Source organism: Monodon monoceros, unplaced genomic scaffold (genome assembly GCF_005190385.1).
Source record: "Monodon monoceros isolate NGI ecotype Baffin Bay Population unplaced genomic scaffold, NGI_Narwhal_1 Super_Scaffold_18, whole genome shotgun sequence".
Taxonomy (NCBI): domain Eukaryota; kingdom Metazoa; phylum Chordata; class Mammalia; order Artiodactyla; family Monodontidae; genus Monodon; species Monodon monoceros.
In genome coordinates this window covers 100,101,598-100,125,785 of record NW_021703774.1, presented here as the reverse complement: position 1 = coordinate 100,125,785, position 24,188 = coordinate 100,101,598, and the positions used below count along the sequence as shown (strand labels likewise).

Sequence of the window (24,188 nt, the reverse complement as noted above, 5' to 3'; positions counted from 1 at the left end):
CAGTGGCTTCTCTTGCTGCGGAGCATGGGCTCCAGGCACGCGGGCTCAGTAGTTGTGGCCCATGGGCTCTAGAGCACAGGCTCAGTAGTCGTGGCACACGGGCTTAGTTGCTCCGCGGCATGTGGGATCTTCCCGGGCCAGGGCTCGAACCCGTGTACCCTGCATTGGCAGGCAGATTCTTAACCACTGCGCCACCAGGGAAGTCCTTAAGTTCTTTAGTCTTAAAGTTTGAGTGGAGAGTAAAGTATTATCAGACATTTGAGGAAAGCATCTAAGAGAAACCATAAAAAAAGAAACTAGAAGTTAACAGACTATCTGTGGAGAAGAAAACTTGATGCTGCATCCATGTAAAAAAAAAAAAAAAAAAAAAGTGATATTCTAAAAAAGGGTCTTAGACATAAATTTTTCTGACCTGAAAGACATGTGCTTTGAAATTGAAAAAGCTGTCAAGTGCCCAGGACAATGGATAAAAGTAGACCTGTACTACAGTACATCACAATGAAATTTCAGGACACTGGGAACAAAGAAAAGATAAAGTATCCAGCCCAAAACAACAAGTTTTACATAAAAGATTAAGAATCAGAATGGTATCAGACAATTACAGCAATGCCTTCAAAATTCTGAGAAAAACATTTCTAACCTATATTTTAAAAAGTTGTAATTACCTTAAAAATTTTTTTATACCCATACAAACTATCAATTAAATGTGAGGCTAAAATATGAGTTAAAAGCTTAAAGGACTTGAACCGGAATCAGACAAATCCTTTTTATAGTTTATCTTCTATCGTTTTTCTCCCCCTCTCCCACACCGAAAGGTAGGTGATATGCTCCACCAAAATGAAGTACACCAAGAAAGACATCCTTTTGTTTTTGATCCAGGAAAAAGGAAGTCTAATACAAAAGTGAGGCAAAAGGAATTCCTAGAATAATAAAAAATGCTCCCAAGATGACATCTGTGCAGGAGGCCTCCAGGCAGTCAGACCTCTTTGAAGAAGAACAGCAGGCCAGAGGAAAGATTTCTTCAAGAAGGTGAAATTAGTAGTACACGTAAATTGTTTGAAAAGAAAAGATTAACACATAACAGGAGATTTACACTGTATTAGAGGAGAGTTACGCATAAGAGACCACACCAAGAAAATGAAAAAACTAAGACAATCATTTGAATAAATGTACGCAGATAAAATGATCACAATAAGACACTATTTCCATACAATTGAATGCTATTTGGCAATAAAAAGGAATGAAGTAGTGATATATGAACGAACCTCAAAAACATTAAGCTGGGTCAAAGAAGCCAAATATAAAAGACGACATATTGCATGATTCCATTTATATGAAATGTCCAGAACAGGCAAGTCTACAGAGACAGAAAGTAGATTAGTGGCTGCCTGCGACTAGGGAGGCGGGGGGAGGACAAAGGGAATGGCTGAAAATGGACATGAGGTTTCTTTCTGGGGTGATAGAAATATTCCAAAATTAGATTGTGGTTATGGTCACACAACTCTATAAATATACTAAAAGCTACTGAATTTTACACTTAAAATGGAAGAACTTTATGATATGTAAATTATATCTCAATAAACATGTTTAAAATAACTAGAGCCAGAAAAACAAACTCTCCCCAAAACATTATTTTTCAAACTTCCCTGATAAGACCATCTTGGAAATTTGTTAAAAATAAGATTTTCCAGGCCTGTCTTTGGTCTACACTCTAGAGGAGAGGCCTCTAGGGAAACAACTCAGGAGCTTTAACACACACACACACACACACACACACACACACACACACACACGAAATGTACCTTTCTTAGGAGTGGACCCCTTCCAAATCTTTGAGTAGGGTCCTGGTTTCTCTCCAAATGACTGAGTCTGTACCAGTAATTCTTTCTGGTTAGAAAGTATCGCATGGTGTCACACACATTGGAAAGGTCCCATTAAAGAGATGAAGCGTGTACTAAAAGTATGGAGGCAAGAGAGAGGTCTGAAGAACTGTTAAACAGTTTAATATTAGGCTGCTAGGGGTGTTGGGCAGTGCAAATTGCTAAGTCAAAGAAGTCAATCTGAAAAGGCTAAATACTGTATGATTTCACCCATATAACATTTTGGAAAAGGCAAAATGATGGAGACAGTAAGTAGACCAGTGGTTGCTAGAGGTTCAAAGAGAGAGAAGGAAGAATAAATAGGTAGAGCACAAGAGATTGTTTGGCCGTGCAACGCTTCTGTATGATACTGTAATGGTAGATACAAGTCATCATACATTTGTAAAAACCCACAGAACATATTGTACAACACAAAGAGTGCATCCTTAAGTAAATAAGAACTTTGGTTAATAATATATCATATATTAGCTTATGTATGACACTAACACAAGATATGCATAGGGGAAACTGTGGAAAGGCATTGAGGGGGTGTACCTCTGCATTTTCTGATCAATTTTTCTGTAAGCCTAAGACTGTTCCCCAAAATAAATCTATCAATTAAAAAAAATGAGATGCTCTGTGGTATTCTTCTATGACCACAATGCTATAATATCAAAACTGCTTGAGAAAATTTTGAGAGTATGTTTGTTTCAAGGTAATGTTTAGGCTCATGTTCTTTAAAAAGATAAAACACAGTAAAAAGCACACAGATTTTAAGTGTACAGGTTGATAAACTTTTACTTATGTATATGCCCATGTAACTACCATCTGGATCAAGATACAGAATGCTTCCAACACCCCAGGAGGCTTCCTTGTATCCCTTCTTCTCTGAGTGATAACCCTACATTCCCTCAAAGGCAGCCACTACTCTGACATCTATCACCATAAAATAGTATTGCCTGTTCTCAGACTTAATATAAAGAAACATGTGGTATGTACTCATTTGTGTCTGGCCCGTTACTCGACATTATGTTTGTGAGATTCATCTATGTTGGCATGTATAGCAGTTGTTCACTCTTTTTCAGTGCCATGTTGTATTCCACTATGTGAACATATCAAAATTTAACTATCCATTATAATGTTAAAGGCTTTCTGGGTTGTCTCCAGCCTACTGCATATAAGGCTGCTAGAAACATTCTTAAATACTTTTTTTTGGTGAATATAAGCACTCATTTCTCTTGAATATAATTGCTGGGTCATTGTGTTAAGCTCTAGTAAATTGCCAAGCCATTTTCCAAAGTGCTGTAACATAAGCTCTTTAATTTTTGCAAGAAAACTTTTGCCTTACCTTCTGCCAGGTTGGTCGTTAAAGCAAATTAATGGTCCCTTAACGGATCATACTGATTAAATTCATTCCAGGTTCTTATTAGAAAATACAACATTGAATTTTCAGCTGTCCAATCACATTAGCGAAGACATGGAATGTAAACTGGTGGTAGAAGTAAACTGGTGGTAGAAGTGTAAATCGGTAAAAGCACTTTTGAATATGGCTTGGCAGTATTTACTAAAGTTGACCATCTATCTACATACCCTATACCTAAAATAATCACAGATTACAGTTTGCTTGGGACAAACTATTTTCATTCTCAAAAGTGGCCTGGTTTCAACGATAAATAATAAGTCACCCAGCAATTCCATTCTTAAGTATATGAACAATAGAAATAAGTATAATACATTAAAAAAATTTATAACAGGGTTCATAGCAATTTTATTCATAATAACCCCAAATGGAAATAACAGTAGAATGAGTAAATAAGTTATGGTATAGTCATATAATTGACACAATAGAGTAACAAAAATGAATGAACAATTACTGCTACATGGAACAACATAAATCTCACAGTACTGAGCAAAGGAAGGCAAACACAAAATAATTCATTCTGTATGATTTCATTAGTATAAGGTTAAAAACTAGGCAGTGAGTGGAAGAGTGACAAGGAGACTTTTGAAATGCTGGCAAGGTTCTAGTTCTTGACCTTGGTGGAAGGTTAAATGGGCACGTTCATTTTTGTGATAATTCATCAAGCTGGACACTTAGGATTTATGCATTTTTCTGTATATATCTTACACTTAAATTAAAATGTCTATTATTAAATAAAAGTCCAAGAACTAATTATTTTAACTGTTAGATTGAATCATATGATATTGCCATTTTTGTAAGTGAAAGTCAAGTATCAGCAATTTCATTTGGCTTAATTAACCTAATTTTTGGTTATTTTTGTATTATATGTATTCATGCAAACTGCCTCAAAATCTTTAGGGAACAAGGAGGGGTATAAATCTAAAAACAAACATTATCCACCATGCATATTAAGTTTCTTAGTTTCAATTATTTGTTTAGTTGTATCCCAAGACTAGGTGATCAATAAAGCCTCTCAAATATGCTTCCAAATTTATTTGTAGCTTGACCATTTTGATAATAAATTAGTTACATTCACCAGAACAAAACCCCCAAATAATCCTATAACAAAAAAATCAAAATTGCTTCTTTTATTTTTGAAAGTATATTTTTGTTTTCCAGTATTATTTTGATATTAATACTTTAAAATATTAGCATTTTTACAAACCATTTTTATAACTTTTATAACATTTTAAATAAATCAACAGGCATAAATATATTCACACATACCTTAATATTGTAGTGATTCACACACACATGTATATTTGACTTTTTATTATTATTACTATTATTATTATTATTGGCCGTGCTGCACAGGCATGACGGATCTTAGTTCCCTGACCAGGAATCCAACCCGCACCCCCTCTAGTAGAAGCATGCAGTCTTTACCACTGGGCCGCCAGGGAAGTCCCTGAGTTTATATTAATAGATATGTTTTTTCCAAATGATATGATTTAACACTGGAATTAAATATTTAAAATCAGTACTGTCTGGAAAAATATGGAATGGTTGGTTGCTGTACATACATTTTACCTCTTGTTAGCTCCTGATGATGGGGATTGTTTCTTAATCATTTTTGTATCCTAGAACTTAGCATTCTGACTTGACCAGAGTAGGCACCTAAGAATGTTGAAGAACTACACTGAAAAGACAGCAGGATTCTTGAAAAAACCCTGGGGTACTGATTATTCATCCTGTCCTTTTAAATGCTGAATGAGAATACTAATAAGCAGACAGATAAAAGTGCTAATATACAAAATCCAAATAATGTACTGTTTCTTACCTGATGTGGATTGCTTCATCATGTTATGCATTAAGAGACAGAGTAAAAAAAAGTAAAAACATGCAGAATTTATTTAAATAATACTTAAGACATTCTGATATACTCATTACAACTTAAAAAGTTAACAAAATCTTAACCTCTCACTATCAACAAAGAGTTTGGACTTAAGGATTTCTCTGCATGTATTAAGCAATGCTGACCCAAGAAAGCATTTAGTAATTAGAAAAGGAAAGTGATAAGCTAAGATATTATACAACTTATAAAGAATATAGCACAAAATGCACTATAGGTAATAAGAAAACAGGAAACTGTCATGTTCATAGTCTGATGAACGTAGGTTTTGACAGGAAACAGCAGAGTTTCTAACTGTATGACAGTAAAAGTACAAACACTAAAAAAGAGTATTAAAAACTATTACAGTTGTTTCACAGAAAAATTATATTAAAATTTTAAAGCAGGGAAAACCTGCAGGGGTGAATATTCTGAAGCCCCAAGGGACTTCATAATCATTAAGGATATAGAAGTATTTTCTGTAATTTTTCCTTAGTCTACTTCATTCACTAAACAACTAAAGGTTAAGATAGAAGTTTCTTTTGTAAAACAGAGAAGTGTGATAGTTTTAGAGACATACAGCTTTTAAATAAAACTTCTTAATAAATAACAGGAAAATCTGTCCTAAGAAAACTTGATCATTTGGGCTAGTGACCATGTAAACAGAGGACACAACATGTTCTCTATGTGTTTGCTTTCTTTCTGCACATTATAGAACAGTGGTAACTTGAAAAATGTTAGAGTTGATTTTATAGTTGATTTTAAAGAGACACAACAGGTTATTCTTCCTCCATTTTCAACATGTAGAGGTAACAGAATTAATAATGAACCCTTATATTTATATGATGCTTTACAGTTAAAACTGCTTCCATGTATATTATTTCAAGTTAAAAAATTTTCCCAGTGTGTATGCTTGGAGGTTGAATTGTGCAGGCAACTACTACTTTCTGAGATTCAGAAGAATAATAAGAAGGACTGCACTATTTTGAAAGACAATCAATCCACAACAAAGTGGAAAAAAGTCATCCACACACCAAAAAAACCCCTAACCAAATGAACTTTGATCGCTACTAGACAGGGTTTAAACCATTGAAGTGAGTCATGTGATACCAAGTGAACTGCAAAACAGTTGCAGTAAGTTTCCAAGACTGAGTCATATCAGATTATAAAAGCTCCTATTTGTACATTTGGGTTTGTATAATCAATCTTTGTAAAACACAGAGCTATAGCTTTTAAAGTTAAACGTAACATTTCTATAAGTGATGTATAACATATACATATATATACGGGCAGATGTACATAAAGTCCAATAACATAGATTTGTGTTTCTAAGTTATAAAGGCTTTACTCTTTTTTCCCAAAGTTTAATCAGTGATTTTGTTGGGTTCCTTACAGAATAATTTTAATAGTTTTCCTTATTTTCAAAATTTAAAATAAATGTCAATGGAAATAATACACTACATTTATTCTCAATTATACACACAACAAAGATTAAAACTAGCGATAACGTGCCCGCCTGGGTAGCTCAGCTGGTGCTGGGGACGGAGGTCGGCTCCCACCCTCTGCCCGCGAGCTCGGGCACAGCGGGCAGCCCGCCCGGCCTCCCACGGGCTGAGGGGGCGACACTCCCAGCTTTAGGTCCAGAAGAGAGTGGCATTCAGAACACAAGTCACTCGTTCAGACAACAGAGCCAGTATAGACCAAGTCCTAAGTGTGACAGGGAATGACCTAGGAAACTTTGGGTTTTTGAAGTCAATTCTTAATGTTCTATATTGTTAATATCTTGAAAATTTGTTAAATGTTGAAAGCCTTATTACTATTTTCAGATCCTTTCAATAAACAGGCTTGTTTAAAAACAAAAACACCCAAAAAACTAGCGATAAACATAGACAACAGCCAAAATTCAGTAATTACCTACAGTAATTAAAAATCAGATTAAGTTTAAAAATTCAAGAATTTTATTGAAATAATATAAAACAGACAATGCTGAAAATGTATTTGGTTTTAATATATGTAAATCATTTTTTAAAAACTGATAAAACACTTAAAATTAAAAAAATATATAGATTCTATGTTAAATGTATAAAATGCAATAGTTAAAACTTACATTATTAGAAGCAAAGAAAAAAAGTACATACCCACATTAATAAGTGAAAAAGGAGAAAAGTAAGGTTTGGAACTGAAGAAATTTATACTGTGCATTTGTTACCAGAGAAGGAGAGAGGGGGAAGGAATAAGAGTCATTTACAAAGAACTCTTAATCTTTCTGTAGCACATACTTAGATTTATCCAGTACACTTGGGCAAACAAAATGAGACTGCCATTGCCCTCTTCCTGGCAGCTGACACATCTTGATAAAATTGAAACCATTAACATTATTTAGAAGGTACTCTAATGTCAATGGTGATGAGGTTAGGAATATATGAGGTTCTATGTAAATTTATGACCAATTACAGGAAATAAATCACTTCACACTTGTTTCACTCTGAACTTTTAAAGCTACATCAAAGTACCACGTACATTTCATATGATTTAACCTTTAGCTGGAGCACTGAAAAAAATTCAAACCTTTAGCAAAACATCCTCATAAAAACGAAGCATTTCTTTTCTATCTGGATTGAATTCTTAAGAGGAATTATTCTTCTCTAAAGCTAAATCATGGGTTTTATCAGTCCATCCAATCAACCAAATTTTGAATCATTTATCTGATAAGGGATTAGTGTCTAGAATATATAAAGAATTCTTACAACTCAATTATAAAAAGACTACCCAATTTGAACTGGGCAAAGGGTCTGAGTAGATATTTCTCTAAAGAAGATATAAATGGCCAATAAACATAGGGAAAGACGCTCAATATCATAAACCATCAGGAGAATACAAATCAAAACCAAAATGATATGACATTTACACTTACTAGGATAGCTATAAAAAAAAAGAGAGAATAACAAGTATTGGCAAAGATGTGAAGAAACTAGAACCCTCATAAACAGCCAGCGGGAATATACAATGGTACAGCTTCTTTGGAAAACAGTATGGCAGTTCCTCAAATGGTTAAGCATAGAGTTACCACATGACCCAGCAATTTCATTACTAAGTATACATTCAAGACAAATGAAAATATGCTCACAAAGAAACCTGTACATAAATGCTTGCAGCAGCATTATTTATAATAGCCCCAAAGTGGGAACAACCCAAATGTCCATCAACTGATGCATAGATAAATAAATTATGGTATATCCATATGAAGGAATATTATTAGGCAATAAGAAGGAATGAAGTACTGATACATGCTACTATTTACATGGATGAACTTTGAAAACATTATGCTAAGTACCAGAAACCAGTCACAGATGACCACATATTGTATAATTCCATTAAATGAAATGTCCAGAATAGGGAAATCAATAGAGACAGAAAGTAGATTACTGTTTGCCTAGAGGTGGGGGACGGGAACTTGGGGGAAATGAGGAGTGACTGCTAATAGGAATGTGATTAATTTTTGAGTGATAAAAATGTTCTGAAATTTATTGTGGTGATGACTGCACAACTCTGTGAATATATAAAAAACTACTGGATTGCACATTTTAAATGGGTGAACTGTACTGTATGTGAATTAAAGCTCAATAAAGCTGTTATATATATATAAATATATTAAATATCTACATCTATATCTATATTTACATATATATCAGATAGCCATTTTGTGGATATGTTTTCAATGGAGATATTGCCAGACTGAAAAGAAATAATTTTCTATTTAGGAAATGCAGAAATTTTAATTGATTAAAAAAATTCACCAACAATATTAACCTTTAACATCTAGTTTTTTTCTCAACAGAAAAAGAAATGATGGCTACCTTCTACAGTCTCATTTTAAACAGGCAGAAAATATTTGCAATAAAATGTTTAATCCTTTAGACTGAAGTTAAAGGAGATGAATGCATTTATAGTATTTACTTTCTTCAGAAACTAAAACTCCTGATGGAAAAATAATTTTAAATATATTCTCTCTCTCTCTCTCTCTCTCTCTCTCTCTCTCTCTCTCTCTCTATATATATATATATATATGGCCACACACCCACACTATTTTATCACTGAACACAAAATAAGCTTTCAAACAGACAAGGTTAGTATTCCTTTCTTCCTCATTCGGAGGTGCTCACAGGCTGCTTAGTTAAGATTGGGTACTTGCAAACCACATGATCTCACGAATGCTATCTTATCATATCACAGGTTCCTCACACTGACCACAACAACTTAAATCAGACAGGCAGGAAAGGAGCACTGAGTCTTTGACAAGTATTATTGGTATGACATTTTCAGCTGTTCAGCCTGTGGGGAGTGAAAATCTGATTATCTCACGTCCAACTGCATCTGTGAGATATGGTCCATGAAAAGCACATGATTTACTGCACTAAAGACTTCCAACCACAATGTAAAATTTTTAGTTTTTGTAAATCAGAGAGAGTTAGCTATTCATCTTTTATCGATTTTCCTTTAATCGACACAGTAAATTTATGGAGCACATTTTCAAATGTTCCTAGTTTGAAAAACTGTCAATACTATGTTACTGCTTCTTTTTTTTTTTTTTTGCGGTACGCGGGCCTCTCACTATTGTGGCCTCTCCCGTTGCAGAGTGCAGGCTCCAGACGCGCAGGCTCAGTGGCCATGGCTCATGGGCCCAGCCGCTACGCGGCACGTGGGATCTTCCCGGACCGGGGCACGAACCCGTGTCCCCTGCATTGGCAGGCTGACTCTCAACCACTGTGCCACCAGGGAAGCCCTGTTACTGTTTCTTTTAAAAACTGGCATTTTAAAATTGAATTACATGATGCAAAAAAAAAAAAAAAGTTTTTAAAAATGACTGACTATATTTCAAAATCTTAGTGTAGTTGAAGAAACTGGACTAATACTTAAGAATAGAGCACTAAAAAACAAGTGTGAAGTACTGGATAGCTTGGTGAATAATAGCACAAGAATACCTAAATTAGATTGAAAAGATTCAAATTGGCTCTGAAATGCATCATTTGAACCAAGGCCTTAAAAGGAAAATAACTCATAACATAATCAAGGAAGAAGATTGTATTTTATGGATTTCCTCTTGTTTGATTAAGAAAGCTTTACCCTCAGCCATCAGATCAATCTCTACAAATGATTTTTTCACTACCACACACTAAAAACAGACTGATCAGGGGAAGGCTCTCTCTGGTTTCAGAGGTGTCCCTCTTTACTGATTTCCCTCCTACTTTTTTAGCTGTTCCTTCCTTACTTGCTCTCTACTTGCCTCCAAACCTTTGCATATGATGGCTTCTCTACCTGAAATATCCTTCTACTTTCCTTTTCCTGGTTATCTTCTATTCTTCCTTCAATACAGAGTTTAGGCAGCCCCACGCCCAGAGGCTTCCTCACGTTTCTGGGCCGTGGTACCATACGGTTCTACCACAGCACTGCCCATACTGACTGGCTCTCCCTACCAGTCTGAATTCCTAACAATTGGGACTATGACTTTTCTACACCTAGCACAGGACTGGGATGGAAAGGACTTTAAAGATCATTTAGTATAACTGTTTTGGGATGTAGAAACTGAGGGAAAGCCTGAGGCATGCCTGGGAGCTAAAAGATGTCCAAATGTTCACTGAATGAATGTATGAAGTAAATTGGCATCCTAAGGTCACACAGTTAATCAGTGGCAGAACTAGGCCTACAATCCAGGATGACAGTTTCTCAACCACCTGCAGTAAGATGGAGAGCAAAGACACAAAATTCAGAAACAAAACTAAACTTATCAAATGAAAAAACCCAAAGAACAACAAACAAAATCCGGAAATGCTATTAAGAACCTGATAAATTGCATGGGTATTTATTTTCCCCCTCTTCTCTATTTTATGAATGTGTTTAGCAGTAGTGACATGATAGTGAAGGAGAAAGTAAGAGGTGAAGAGTAGGGATAATCAGCTTTCAAATAAATGAAGGAAATTTAAAAACTGAATACTGAAGTCTTGAAACCTGTGTGAGTAAATTCACTGGATTTCAAAATCATAGCTCATTTTGGTTGCCCCATATCAGGTTGAATGAAATCTTCAAGCACACCTTATTAGTATCATTCTAAATGTCAACAAGTAATACTGTAGTCATGCTAAAACCTTATTGGTATCATACATATGATTGAAATGGCTTTAGGCATTTATATCTTATTTTCCTCATGTCTTAGATCTATTAGATCATTTCTATTAGATCTTAGATACTATTAGATGGCCTCTTCGTGGGAAGGCTGAAAGCAAGTCTCTTCCACCCCTATTGAATTAAATCTGTTTAAGAACTGCTGTAAGTAACTATAAAAACTGTCACTCTAGGCTTTATAGTTAGCTCCATTTCCTTTAAAAAAATGCTTATTTTCATCTACCTTTATTTCTCATAACCCAAGTGGTATTTGACATGCAGTTTCCCTTGAAGTGGTTTCTTGTGAGGTATGTTTCCAATCTAATAGGCATAAGAGTAATTGTTGGGACCATTTATTAAGCAATTTACAGATCAGTACAGTTGTCCCTCAGTGTCCAAGAGAGATTGGTTCCAGGACCCTGTGGATACCAAAATCCACAGATGCTCAAGTCCCTCATAGAAAATGGTGTAGTATTTGCATATAACCTGTGCACATCCTCCTGTATAATTTAAGTAATCTCTAAATTAGTTATAATACCTAATACAATGTAAATGCTATGTAAATAGTTGCATGTGTGACAAATTCAAGTTTTGCTTTTTGAAACTTTCTGGAATATTTCTTTTTCGAATATTTTCAATCTGAGGTTGGCGGGATCCGCGGATATGGAACCCGAGGATGGTGAGGGCCGACTATACTAATAAACACTGTTTCACTACCTTACATTTGAAAATCTAGCTATACTCATTTGATGTAAAGTACTATTAGTGCCAGAAAACGCAAAAATGCTCAAAGACTAATGGGTTTGTAAAGAAAAAAAAAGATACTGAAGCTAGTCTTAAAGAGCTCCCACTGGTCAAATTCAGGACAATCTGAACACCATGAGAACTAACTGAATCCATCAGTTTATGGTACTGCGTCAGGACTTTTGAAAGACTCTAAGAAATGTAAGGCTGAATAAGACAACTTTTGCCATCAAGGAATGCACAGCTTAGCTTGCCCTGGAGGATCAAGGACAGTATAACAGCCACTAATTAAAATAAATGAAATTAAGTGCTGTGTTTGCTTCCATTTCTGAACTATCAAGTATTATCAGTACCAACCACCAAATTAACTGTTCTGCTTCTTCCCATCAGACTGTAAATTCCTTGAGAGTAAGACTACACTGTATTTCCTATAGTGTCTGGCACAATATCAGAAAAAATTGCACCTGACACAGCTTAATATCCAAGTCTGACTGTACACTTCTAACGGGTTCTGTTCCTTGGCCAGTGTGATATTATCTCTTGAGGATATTTACTTGGTCCTTAATTCAGATCTAAAACCCTAGTTCTAGATTGCTTCTGTATTCTCTAAATTGGCTGCTCACCCAGAGTTTATCCTAGAAATCTCATTACAAACCCTTCTAGAGGCATGTCCTACTTCAGTCAATATTCCTGAGTCTTCTTTCCTTGGTATCTCATCTTTTCTACGTTCTAATTTCTTTTCCTGCCTTGTTTTCCTTTTTTCTTTAATTTATATTGGAGTATAGTTGATTTACAATGTTGTGTTAGTTTCAGGTGTACAGCAAATTGTTTTATATTTTTAATTTTTCTTTCCTAAGTGATTTCATTATCTCACCCTCTCCTACCAGACCTTTTTTTTTCATATTCTCATGATTCAACTCCAATTCCTTAATGAAATTACCATCATTAGAAACACATTTTTCATTGACAAATTAAAAAATCTCTTTTTACCTACAGAAGGAACAGGATACACAGATGCATGTAATTAGGCAGAAAACACTCTTTTTATGAATGTAACATAAAACTAGAAAATGGTCTAAAAGTCTTGAATAAAAGTAAGGTATCCTGTGTGGGATTATTATAGATTTCTTTATATGAATGTGGTACTTCTTTTTGGAGGCAAAGAATGAATGGAAAGACATATATCCCTGGAGATTAAAAGAAAAATTAATCTAGAAACAATTGCTGGAAGTTTGGTCACCAGTTAAATATCAAACTCATATATATATATATATATATATATTTTCCTATATATGTATCTCTGAAAATCATATATATATGATTTTCAGATTACTTTCCATTATAGGTTATTACAAGATATTGAGTATAGTTCCCTGTGCTATACAGTAGATCCCTGTTGTTACCTAGTGTATATATAGTAATGTGTATATGTTAATTCCAAACTCCTAATTTCTCTCCCCCTTTCCCCTTTGGTAACCGTAAGTTTGTTTTCTATGTCTGTGAGTCTATTTCTGTTTTGTAAGTAAGTTCATTTGTATCATTTTTTAAGATTCCACATATAAGTGATATCATATATTTGTCTTTCTCTAAACAACAGACTCTTGAAACAATGTATTGAATAGCTAAGCTAATTTCCGTCCTTGAGTAAGCTTGTATTTCTTAAATAATATGTATATATAAAATTGGGTTGACTATTTTTACCTGGTTTCTAGGAATGTCAGATTTGGCTAAAAAATCTCAGTTGCCTCTGTTTTCAGAAAATCATCTAATATTTAAAAGCTAAGATTTTAGTGGTAACCACTGGAAACTGAAGCAGAATCTGAAGAGTCAAGTCCCCAGTCTCAGATCAAATAAAAGTTCAGATCCTGAAGCTGAAGGAAAAGTAAAGAATACTAAGTGAGAGTAGATTTCTACTATCTAGACACTGGGTTCTCATCTGAGAGAGGTAGTTAATTTTAATTCAATTAAACATCTATGAAACTCCTACTCTATCTACCATGAGACAGCTAAATTGGTCGGCAGGACTGGTAGGGCAGTGGGATGTAGTAAATCAGAGGCCAGAGCTCCCGGGCAGTAGTTCCGTCTCTGCCACCAAAGAGCTGTGCAACTTTGGGTAAGTCCCTTTAAGTCTTGGGCCCTCAGCTTCCTCATTTACCAAGTGAAAAACTAGATAAACTTTAAGAACATGCCTGGTTTAAAAAAAACATAAATCTGAAATCTCAGCTTTAAGTCTTTTACATAGTGATATTATTCCAGACATAAAATATTGTACAGTAATTTTTTTAATCTTATGACTTCAAATAAGATAAGCTGCTTACCGAAGATAAAATGGAACATATAAGAGAAACAGGAGTAATAACACTCATTTAAATAAGTCATTAAGAATCAATTTTTTTATCAGTAAATGGAGGTTGTAAGATTAAAAACCAGTGCTAAACGTTTCATTCAAGGGCCTTAAACCAATTTTCATAGGAGTACAATTATAATCTCTCATTATCTACATAGGACCTTTTTTGGGGGCAGCAGAGAAAAAGAATTTACTTGCACTGAGGCTTGTGTGAGCTCCTGCATGGTACTTCACATTGTTCTAACTAGAGAAAGAACAAGTTGAAGAAAATAATTTCTTTTATTAAGAAGCTTCTACACTGAGAAACCTAGCACTTTTCACTGTAAAAACATACATGAAGGCTTAAAATTCCACATTTTGAAAAATTTCTTAAACAATAACCTTAAAATTAAAATTCAATTATCAGGGCTTCCCTGGTGGCACAGTGGTTAAGAATCCGCCTGCCAATGCAGGGGACACAGGTTCAAGCCCTGGTCCGGGAAGATCCCACATGCCGCGGAGCAACTAAGCCTGTGCGCCACAAGTACTGAGCCTGCGTTCTAGAGCTCACGAGCCACAACTACTGAGCCCGTGTGCCACAACTACTGAAGCCCACGTGCCTAGAGCCCATGCTCCTTAACAAGAGAAGCCACCACAATGAGAAGCCCATGCACTGCAATGAACAGTAGCCCTTGTTCGCCACAACTAGAGAAAGCCCGCACGCAGCAACAAAGACCCAGTGCAGCCAAAAATAAATTAAAAAGTAGTTGTATTTCTAAAAAAGATAATTCAATTATCAACAGCCATCAGTACAAACAGAAAACACTATTTTTGATTCTTATTTCTGCCTCCAGATACAGATTGTTGTTATCAAAGCTGTTTGTAAGAATGTAAACTCTATTCTAGGTTACCACTCTGTAAACTAGGTAATATACTCAGAGCTTTGCAAGATTTAAAAGGAAACAAACGCTGGTAGAAACAGTAGCATAGAATAAGCATCCAGTTAAGAAAACAAAACCAAAATCATTCAGTTGGACAAAAAGAGGAAAAAATAGCTGCCAATACCTACAGAGCCAAATGACTAAGTTCTTTTCTACCTTTATTCTGGTTTTAATGCCTAGATGAAAATCAATGTTTATTGAGTCTTTAAAAAGCTTCTTCTTCTTTTTTTTTTTTTAAATTCAAGTTCAAGTGCTTTTATTAACTATTTTTAAACTGAAAAATACAGGGAAGAAAAAAAGACTCAAACAGTACCAAAGGGTCATCTGTCATTTGACTCTTAAAGATCCTTATTTCAAAAATTCTAGTTTGATAACAAAATGAGTATACATATTAAACATATTAAGAATGTTTAGAACATTAAAAATACAGTTTGGTAGATATTTAATTAAATCCATAGCTCAGGTATACATAAACAGAGTTATCAGAATTTAAAAACTTAAATATTACATGTATAAATATTTCCTAAGCCAAACTGCAGTAAGGGCTTTGTTTAGATTTCTTTTTATTTACTCAAACTCCTAATTTCATACTTGGCTAGAAGAAAAAAAAGAAGATTCTAGTGACATACGACGACTTAACTTAAAAAACCTGCCTCCCCCACAAAGGAGACAGGAAGACAGAAGACCTTTTGGAAACCAGCACAATGTCTATCCTTCGAGAGAAAGTTGGTTCCACTTACCCGGATTGTACGTTGTTTAGAGCATCCTGTAATAGTTCTTTCCTTTTTTTTTTTGTCCTGAAATAGCTAACAGTTCTCTAATTTCTTCAAGAAGGAGGTGTTAGTAACCGTTCAGTGATAGACCATAGATCGATCCTTCTCAAGTTCTTTCATAAATCATCCACCGTTTTCTGATAAATGGTGAAAAATGATGACGAAACCTCTTTACATAAATTCATTCTTCAGATGGATCAGGGAAGTTTAAAAATTTAATTAAAACAACTATGCTGAAATGCTTCTTTCTTGAAAGTCTCCTTTTGGGGGGTTCCTATATCTTCACACTTCCCAGTTCCCCTCCTATCCCACTGGTGGTTTTAGTCTCCTTTGCTGGCTCTCTTGACCTTAAAGGTCAGGAGCCCACAAACTTGCTCCTGGATCTCCTTCTCTTTATCTACGAATGCCATTTATATGCCAATGACTAGTAAACCTATTTTTCGCCCTGACCTCTTTTTTAGAAACTCATACTCACATACCCATTGTCTACCTGCTATTTTCATTTTAATGTTTAACAGGAATCTCAATCTTAACATAAACAAAACAAAGCTTTGGATCTTCTACCCTTCCCTAACCTCAGTAAGTGGCACCAACCATTCACTCAACTATGAAGCCAAAAATCTCTGGAGTCACTGACTGCACTCTCATGTCCCTCATACAATCCATCTGCAAATTCTCTGCCTCTAAAACATATCTCTAATACATGCACGTTGCTAAGGTTTCCACTTCTGCCATCCTTCTAAGTCACCTTTGCTCTTACCTTGACTATTTTAACAGCCTCCTAATGAGCTTCCCTATTTCCATTCTTACTTTCCTACAATCAATTCACCATATAGCAGGCAGGGCAAATCAAATCACATCACTCTTTGCTTAAGACCATTACCACTCAACCAAGAATAAAACTCAAATGATTTATCCTGGCTTACAAAACACCGTATATGATTTGACTCTGTCTTCCTCTCTAATCCTACCTCATACCATTTTTTCCCGCCCTGTGCTATACTCCAGCCACATTAGTATGGTTTCTCAAAAAGTCCACTTCATTTTTGTCTAGGGTCTTTGTGCTAGGTGCTTCTTCTGCCAGGCATGATCTTTCCACTGCTTTTCACACATCAGGAAGCTTCTTAGCATTCCTATCACAACTTATATGTTACGTTATCAGCAAAGCTTTTCACAATCATTTCTTCATTAAAAACGTTTTCATGGAGTAACTACCACATGCCAATATTGTTCTGGATGCTGGGGGGAAGGTACCCAATCTTATTAGTAATTAGGGAAATACACATTAAAACCATAATAATCCTCTTCACAGTCAGTGACTAAAATTAGATAAAGACTGACAATCCTACATGCTGATGAGGATGCAGAACTATAGAAACTATCTTTACTGCTCATGGGAGTATAAATAACAGCAATGTTCTTAAAAGGCCAAAATGGAAGTAATTCAAATATTCACGAACAGAATAGATAAACTGTGGTATATTTATACAAAGAAAAGTTACACAGCAATGAGAATGAATAACCTATAGATAACATTTAAAAATAACATGGTTAAACTGCACAAACAACTTTGAGCAAAAGAAGACACCAAAGAATATATACCGTAAGAAGCCATTTATATAAAATTCAAAAACTTAAAACTATTGTACTAGAAGCTGATATTGTGGTTATTTTTGAGGAGGAGGGAGTAAGGAGAGGTTGTGACAGAATATGAATGGAGTTCTGGGGTCTATTTCTTGGACCGGATGGTGGTTACATGGGTGTGATTACTGTGATAATTTACTGAGCAACAAACTTGTCACCTGGGCACTTTTCTGTAAGTTTTACTTCTATAGAAAAGTTTTAAAACACTTTGTGTTCTTTAGACTGTTCAGTTTTTATGATTATGAACCCATACTATTACAGAATGTTAAGGATAATAGCTGATGGACTCATACTAGAAGGTCTTCCTTATGAAAAGAGCCATGAAGAAACTGTTGTTTGGTCTTAGTATCAGGAACAGGTGTGACTTTGGACAAGTTATTTAGCCTTGGTGAGCCTATAATATGGGAATAATAATTTTCACAGGATAACTGTGAAGATTAAAATAATTATCCAAAAGATCTATACCTGGTTTAGCAACAACCACATAGAAAGCTTAATAAAAATGGGGAATATTTGCTTTACATTGAAAAGCTACTAAGTGAATAGAACTAGAATTACTTTTGTGAGACTTTATGGATATAAAGCACATTAAAAATATTTTATTAAGACGTAAAAATTGAGCAAAGCTGTATAATGGGGAAATATTTTGTAGTATAAGTGAACTACCTTCAGTCTGGAATAAATTTACCTATTCCTAGAGCATCCACTGGAACACATCACCATCAAGAACAAGTGAAAACATAAAATGTGTATTCCAAAAACATTTTCAAATCAGCTGTTTAGCGTGCATTTTCATGTGAAACAATACCGTCAATGGTATCAAGGCTTCAAGGAACCCAGAGGAGCTTAGTCAACTGATAATTTGGGTGAACCATATGATTACACTTCTCAATATGTCAATACATAAATGAGTTCTGAGTATATTTCCTTTGGCTTCTAAATGAGATTAACTTTCTACCTCCTTCTATCTCCCTTTCCTGGCATTTAGAAAATATTCTTTGTCTTTAGTGGTCAGCAGCTGCAAGAAGACAGATCAGCATTGAAAAAGTAGATGGCTTATTCATTTCTGGAATCTACATTTTTGTTTTATGGCTCCGAATGAAATGTTCCTGATGTCCAATCTGCCTGAAAAAATTTCATTTTTCAAAACCCAGCCCAGATGCTGTTGCCATCTTATCCCTGTATGTTTCAAAGGAGGCTATATAGCATATGGTAGTTAAGTGCATGGATGGGCTTAAAGTTATATAGTCTAACATTCTACCTCTATCACTGACTAGTGTATGACCATGGGGAGTTATTTAATACCCCAGAACCTCAGTTTTATGACAAGTAAAGCATGAATAATAATGACGCTACCTATTTCAGAGGACTGTTGTGAAGATTAAAAGAAATAAAGGAAGTATAATACTTAGTACAGTGTCTGACACAGAGCAGCTGTTGAATGAATGGTAGCTACTATAATGCTATACTTTTCATTATGTATTACAATTTGTTTATTTGTACGCCTATATCCTTTGTTAGACTGTGAGCCCCTTGAGGCTATGGATTGTGTTTCAATCTTCTTTCTCTTCAGTTCTAAACCCAGTGCCTAGTACAGAGTAGGTGCTGTGAGGATAGATGGGTGAAAGGGCAGGAGGTGGGAAGATGGGATAACGAAAGCACTTAAATTGGGACCTTGGGTCTTTTCTATGTCTCCCATGAGGACAGAATGTAGGGTTAAGGGGAGGATTTAACCACAGCTCCTGCCAGGTCTGGGGCAGCAAGAGTTTCCACAGTGGCTTCTGTGAAGCTCTTGGCAGGGTAAAAGGCTTCAAATTAAAAGATTGCTATGGTAGGTAGGTAATATTAGGAGCAAAATTAGGTGGTGAGGGTAGGAATCGCAGGAGTTGGGAGTCATAGAAATCACATGGATGGATGACAGTAAGGTGCAGAAAGTGAAGATAAATCTCTATTTGCAATGTTAACAGAGAGAGCCCTTGTGGCTAGGTCAACTGCAGAATTTACTTACTGGATATATGCAGATTCATGTGTCAAGGAGGACAACACAGTTAAAATATTGTCATTAATTGACATTCTTAGGATTTTAAACATCGATGACATGTTTTCTAATCTAATGTCTCTGTAAGCAGCGCAGAAAAGAACAGGCCAAACTGGATTAGATCCTGGCTCAACCATTTATTATTTGCATCATATTGGGAAAAGTTACTTAATCACTGTGAGTCTGTTTCCACATCCATTCAACTGAGGATACCACCATCACATGGGATTATTATGAAGATTAGTAGTAATAAATATGAAGTATCTGACACAATGCTTGGCTGACAGACCAATGAATAGTATCTATTACTGTTATTTTATAGATTAACAATATATTCAGCCATTCATAAAAAATAACCTGCTTAATCCTCTTTACTATTTCATACAGCTAACTATGCTAAGTGGTCATAGCTGTTATAACATGTACAACATTGCTGTATCTTCAGGAAGATGAATCTACAAAGTTTGTCTCACTATTTCCTTCAATATTTAGAGAAGTACAAAGATCAGCTAACAAAGTGACTATTAACAGTCACATGCTCAAATACAACATTAACACTTAAAAGTCAATTCTTATGTTGAAAGCCAAAGATTCTGGCAAATTTTAGCATACAGACAAAAGTTAAGTTGGAGCAATTAGATTGACTTCAGTTATCTTTTTTTTTTACCACTGTGAAGTGCTATACACAAGAATGAAAAAAACACTAAAGAAGTGACAACTTATTTAAACTTCTCAAGAACCTGGTCCAAAAAAGAGTAATTTTTATAGTAAGTTGACTACAACCATTTATCTCAGTTTAAACGTTCACTTGTTTTCACTTATCCTTTCTTTAGTTATAAAACTTTGAACAGGTGCATATATTAAAATCTGCTCAGAAAACATAATGAAAAGAAGTCTCCAACTGGAGACCTATAGTGGTTTCACATTATCTATAATAGTAAACTTAATCTCTTCTAGCTTTGAAGTTTCACCATAAGCTGGCTCTATTCAGTCTAACCTTATTTCCACAACGCAGTCACGTTAATTCTTTTTTTAAATTTATTTATTTATTTATTTTTGGCTGTGTTGGGTCTTCGTTGCAGCATGCGGGCTTTCTCTAGTTGTGGCATGTAAGTGGGGGCTACTCTTTGTTGCGGCACGCAGGTTTCTCACTGCGGTGGCTTCTCTTGTTGAGGAGCATGGGCTCTAGGAGCGTGGGCTTCAGTAGTTTGGCACGCGAGCTCAGTAGTTGTGGCTCATGGGCTCTAGAGTGCAGGCTCAGCAGCTGTGGCGCACAGGCTTAGCTGCTCCGTGGCATACGGGCTTTTCCCGGACCAGGGCTCGAACCCGTGTCCCCTGTGTTGGCAGGTGGATTCTTAACCACTGAGCCACCAGGGAAGCCTAGTCGCATTAATTCTTAATCAAATCTGGCCTCCTCTAAACTCCCAACCCCATACCCACTCTCACCTCTGTGTGCTTGTGTGGTCCCCAGCTGTACTCATTCTCCTCTCTACTATGCTTTCTAACTGGGACTTGGTTAAGCCCAGGACTCTGGCCTATTCTGAATCACCTAATTAGCATCTTATCACAAACTGTTCTAGTTTTTAGTTTGCACAATCTAGCTCTCTATTTTAACAGAAGAAACTTCTACCTGTTAAGTAATTTTCTTTTCATGTTTGCATAAGATAAAAGATTGCTTTCACAAGCCACAGAAAAAACCCTACCTACATTAAAGTTAAACCTCATAACTATTATACTTTCTGCCATTCCTGATGAGGAGAATATCATTATTTATTTATTTATTTATTTTTTGCAGTACGCGGGCCTCTAACTGTTGTGGCCTCTCCCACTGTGGAACACAGGCTCCAGACGCGCAGGCTCAGCGGCCATGGCTCACGGGCCCAGCCGCTCCGCGGCATGTGGGATCTTCCCAGACCGGGGCACGAACCCGTGTCCCCTGCATCGGCAGGCGGACTCTCAACCCCTGTGCCACCAGGGATGCCCGAGAATATCATTATTTTTAGCTAAGGTACATTCCTTATCACTAGATGTCAAAATCATAAATGGGAGATTGCTTTATTTTAGTCATAATTTCGTCTTGGAAAATCTTTGAACATAAGGAATAATTCTTAGGGTTTTCAAAAGAATAAGGTTTTCTAGAACATGCTTATTTGTAACTTGTTCTTTCATTCATGGCTACCAGAACAGATTATAAAAAATGCACACAAATAGGTGAAGATTATACATGATCCTGAATCCCTCAAATGTTATCAGAGCTGAAAATCAATATTTATAGGCATGACCTCCCAAATTTCAGGACAAATTAAATTAAACCACATCTAAGATTTATCATTTTTGTTAATGTTTTGTTTTTTCATTCAGATTTTACTTAGATTGACTGCCTCCAGGAGGTATTACCCAAAACACTTAGACTTTCACTGAAGAGTGTAATACCAGGAAAGGGTAATATCCAAACTTTTTCCTTTGAGGTTTAAATTAATTTAGTGAAGAAAATGAGTTTCTTTCTTAACAAATGAGGTTTATGTTACCCATTCAAATCTCATCACCGTGAATAAACATTATTATATAAATAATTCAAGGTAAGAAACACACTTTTCCATTCATGTTTAGCCAGATATTTATCATTAAAAAAAAAAAAGGAAACTGACCTAGAGCCACATTAATAAAAAGTGTCTCTCTAATCAAAACACATTATTTTAAATAATTTAAATTACCTAGTATAGTATCTAGTAAAACTATCTGAAAATTTCATGAGCTGAATCTCACAGATTCAAGGCAGTGCCAGTTTAAAAAGTATTCAGATACTAAGAAATCTGTTAACTGATATTAGGCAAGTATCCTTTTTTGCAATCTCGGTAATACCGCTTGGGAAAAAGAAGAGTAAAAAAAACTTCCCTCTATCCACAACGGTAAATACCACAAATCTACTATAGAAGTAAAAAGAAAATTTTCGTTTAATTTAAGTAGCTTTGACACCTAGACAAACTACCTTTTCAGATCACAATAAAAAAGTGAAATATTTGCCATACAAATATTAATTGATCATTTCAGATCATGATTAAAAAGGTTTAAGGAAAATAAATCCTCAATATTGGAACAGAAAAATTCATGTTAAAAAGAAGGTAATCTTCCAAAATATTATTATTAATCATAATCAAAGATTCACAGAAAATATTTACCATGAAAGAGTCAGTCATAAGCAATAATAAAGTGTTGTGTCAATACAGAGGAAGGAAGAAAGAAATATGTGAAGATCAAAATTTATCACTTACCTCATGATTCAGCTCTGCTATCTGATCTTTCAGTTCCCTAATGTACTGGTTAGAATCAGACTTGTTAAGCTGTCCTTGAAGCTTTCCTTCTTCTTTCTGTTTTGTGACAATACAACAAAGCAAAATCAAGAGACAATTTTCACAGCACACACTCGAACATTTGAAGATACAGGACAGCATAAGGGCATATCCTTTAATTGGCTAAATTCTGAACAAATCTATTCTCAAACTATTTCTGTACAATAATTAATAGTAAACTATATTGAATATTTCTAAATAGTGCTTATTATATTAATACAATTTATAAAATGTACCTTTTGAGAGACTCTTAGAAATCAATAATCAAATGGGTCTACTAGTGAAAAAAATTACCCTAGAATTCAGAAGCCATTTATCCAGTTATTTTGAGGGCAAATGCTTTTCTATCCGTTCTATAGGAGATTCAATGCTTAGCTGAGAAGGTTGTAAGCCTCCTACAGCTACACTACGAACCTGCTTTTGCTGGGGAACAGAGAAGGAAATAAAACAGGTTCTCCAAACCACTCTTAAAAGGGGAGAACAGCTCTGAATCTCTTCTGTTTAATTAGTTCAGGAATGTGATTAAAAGGTGCTCCAATCCTAAGAACTAGTTCTAGAATCATGCTGGGATCATTTTCCAGGGAAGTAGACTAGGAAGGGGAGGAGCTGCCTTTTTCTTATACCACCTGAAAACAAATGTACTTTGAAGGTAAAGAACTTATTAAAGAGTGAAAACAGGATTGTTTCTGTTATCTCCAGATTATTTGTTTAGGAAGTTGATGCTTAAAATGTTAAGAAGCTCTGATGCAGAGACATCTACTGAAACTACTCATGCCAGAAAAGTACCAATTCACTTTCAATAGTCATCACTCAGTTTCCTTCCATGGAGACAACCACTGTTGACAGTTTTTTTAGTGTAGTCTTTCCATGGTATTTTCTACATATATAATCAAACACACATGTATACCCACATATTTTTACTCATATTATCGACACTATACAAGCTGTTCTACACTTGCTATTATCTCTCAAGAATACAACTTGAAGATCATTCAATATCAGTACACATAGAGCAGAAAGATAATACATTTTGATTTGGAAGAGCTCTGAAGTTCCTGTAA

General features: G+C 35.3%; 1 protein-coding gene across 9 annotated transcripts in view; it reads right to left on the bottom strand.

Moving 5' to 3' along the window:
* EVI5 (ecotropic viral integration site 5) overlaps positions 1–24,188 on the bottom strand; it is a 200,801-nt gene that overhangs the window by 3,335 nt on the left and 173,278 nt on the right. For 8 of the 9 annotated variants that reach the window (XM_029228677.1, XM_029228680.1, XM_029228681.1 and 5 more), the window contains one exon: positions 23,050–23,145. In XM_029228677.1, the coding sequence (XP_029084510.1) occupies positions 23,050–23,145 (96 nt within the window). Of the gene's footprint in view, positions 1–16,097; positions 16,233–23,049; positions 23,146–24,188 lie in introns of those variants that run through there. The other variant, XM_029228682.1, reaches the window with a different exon arrangement.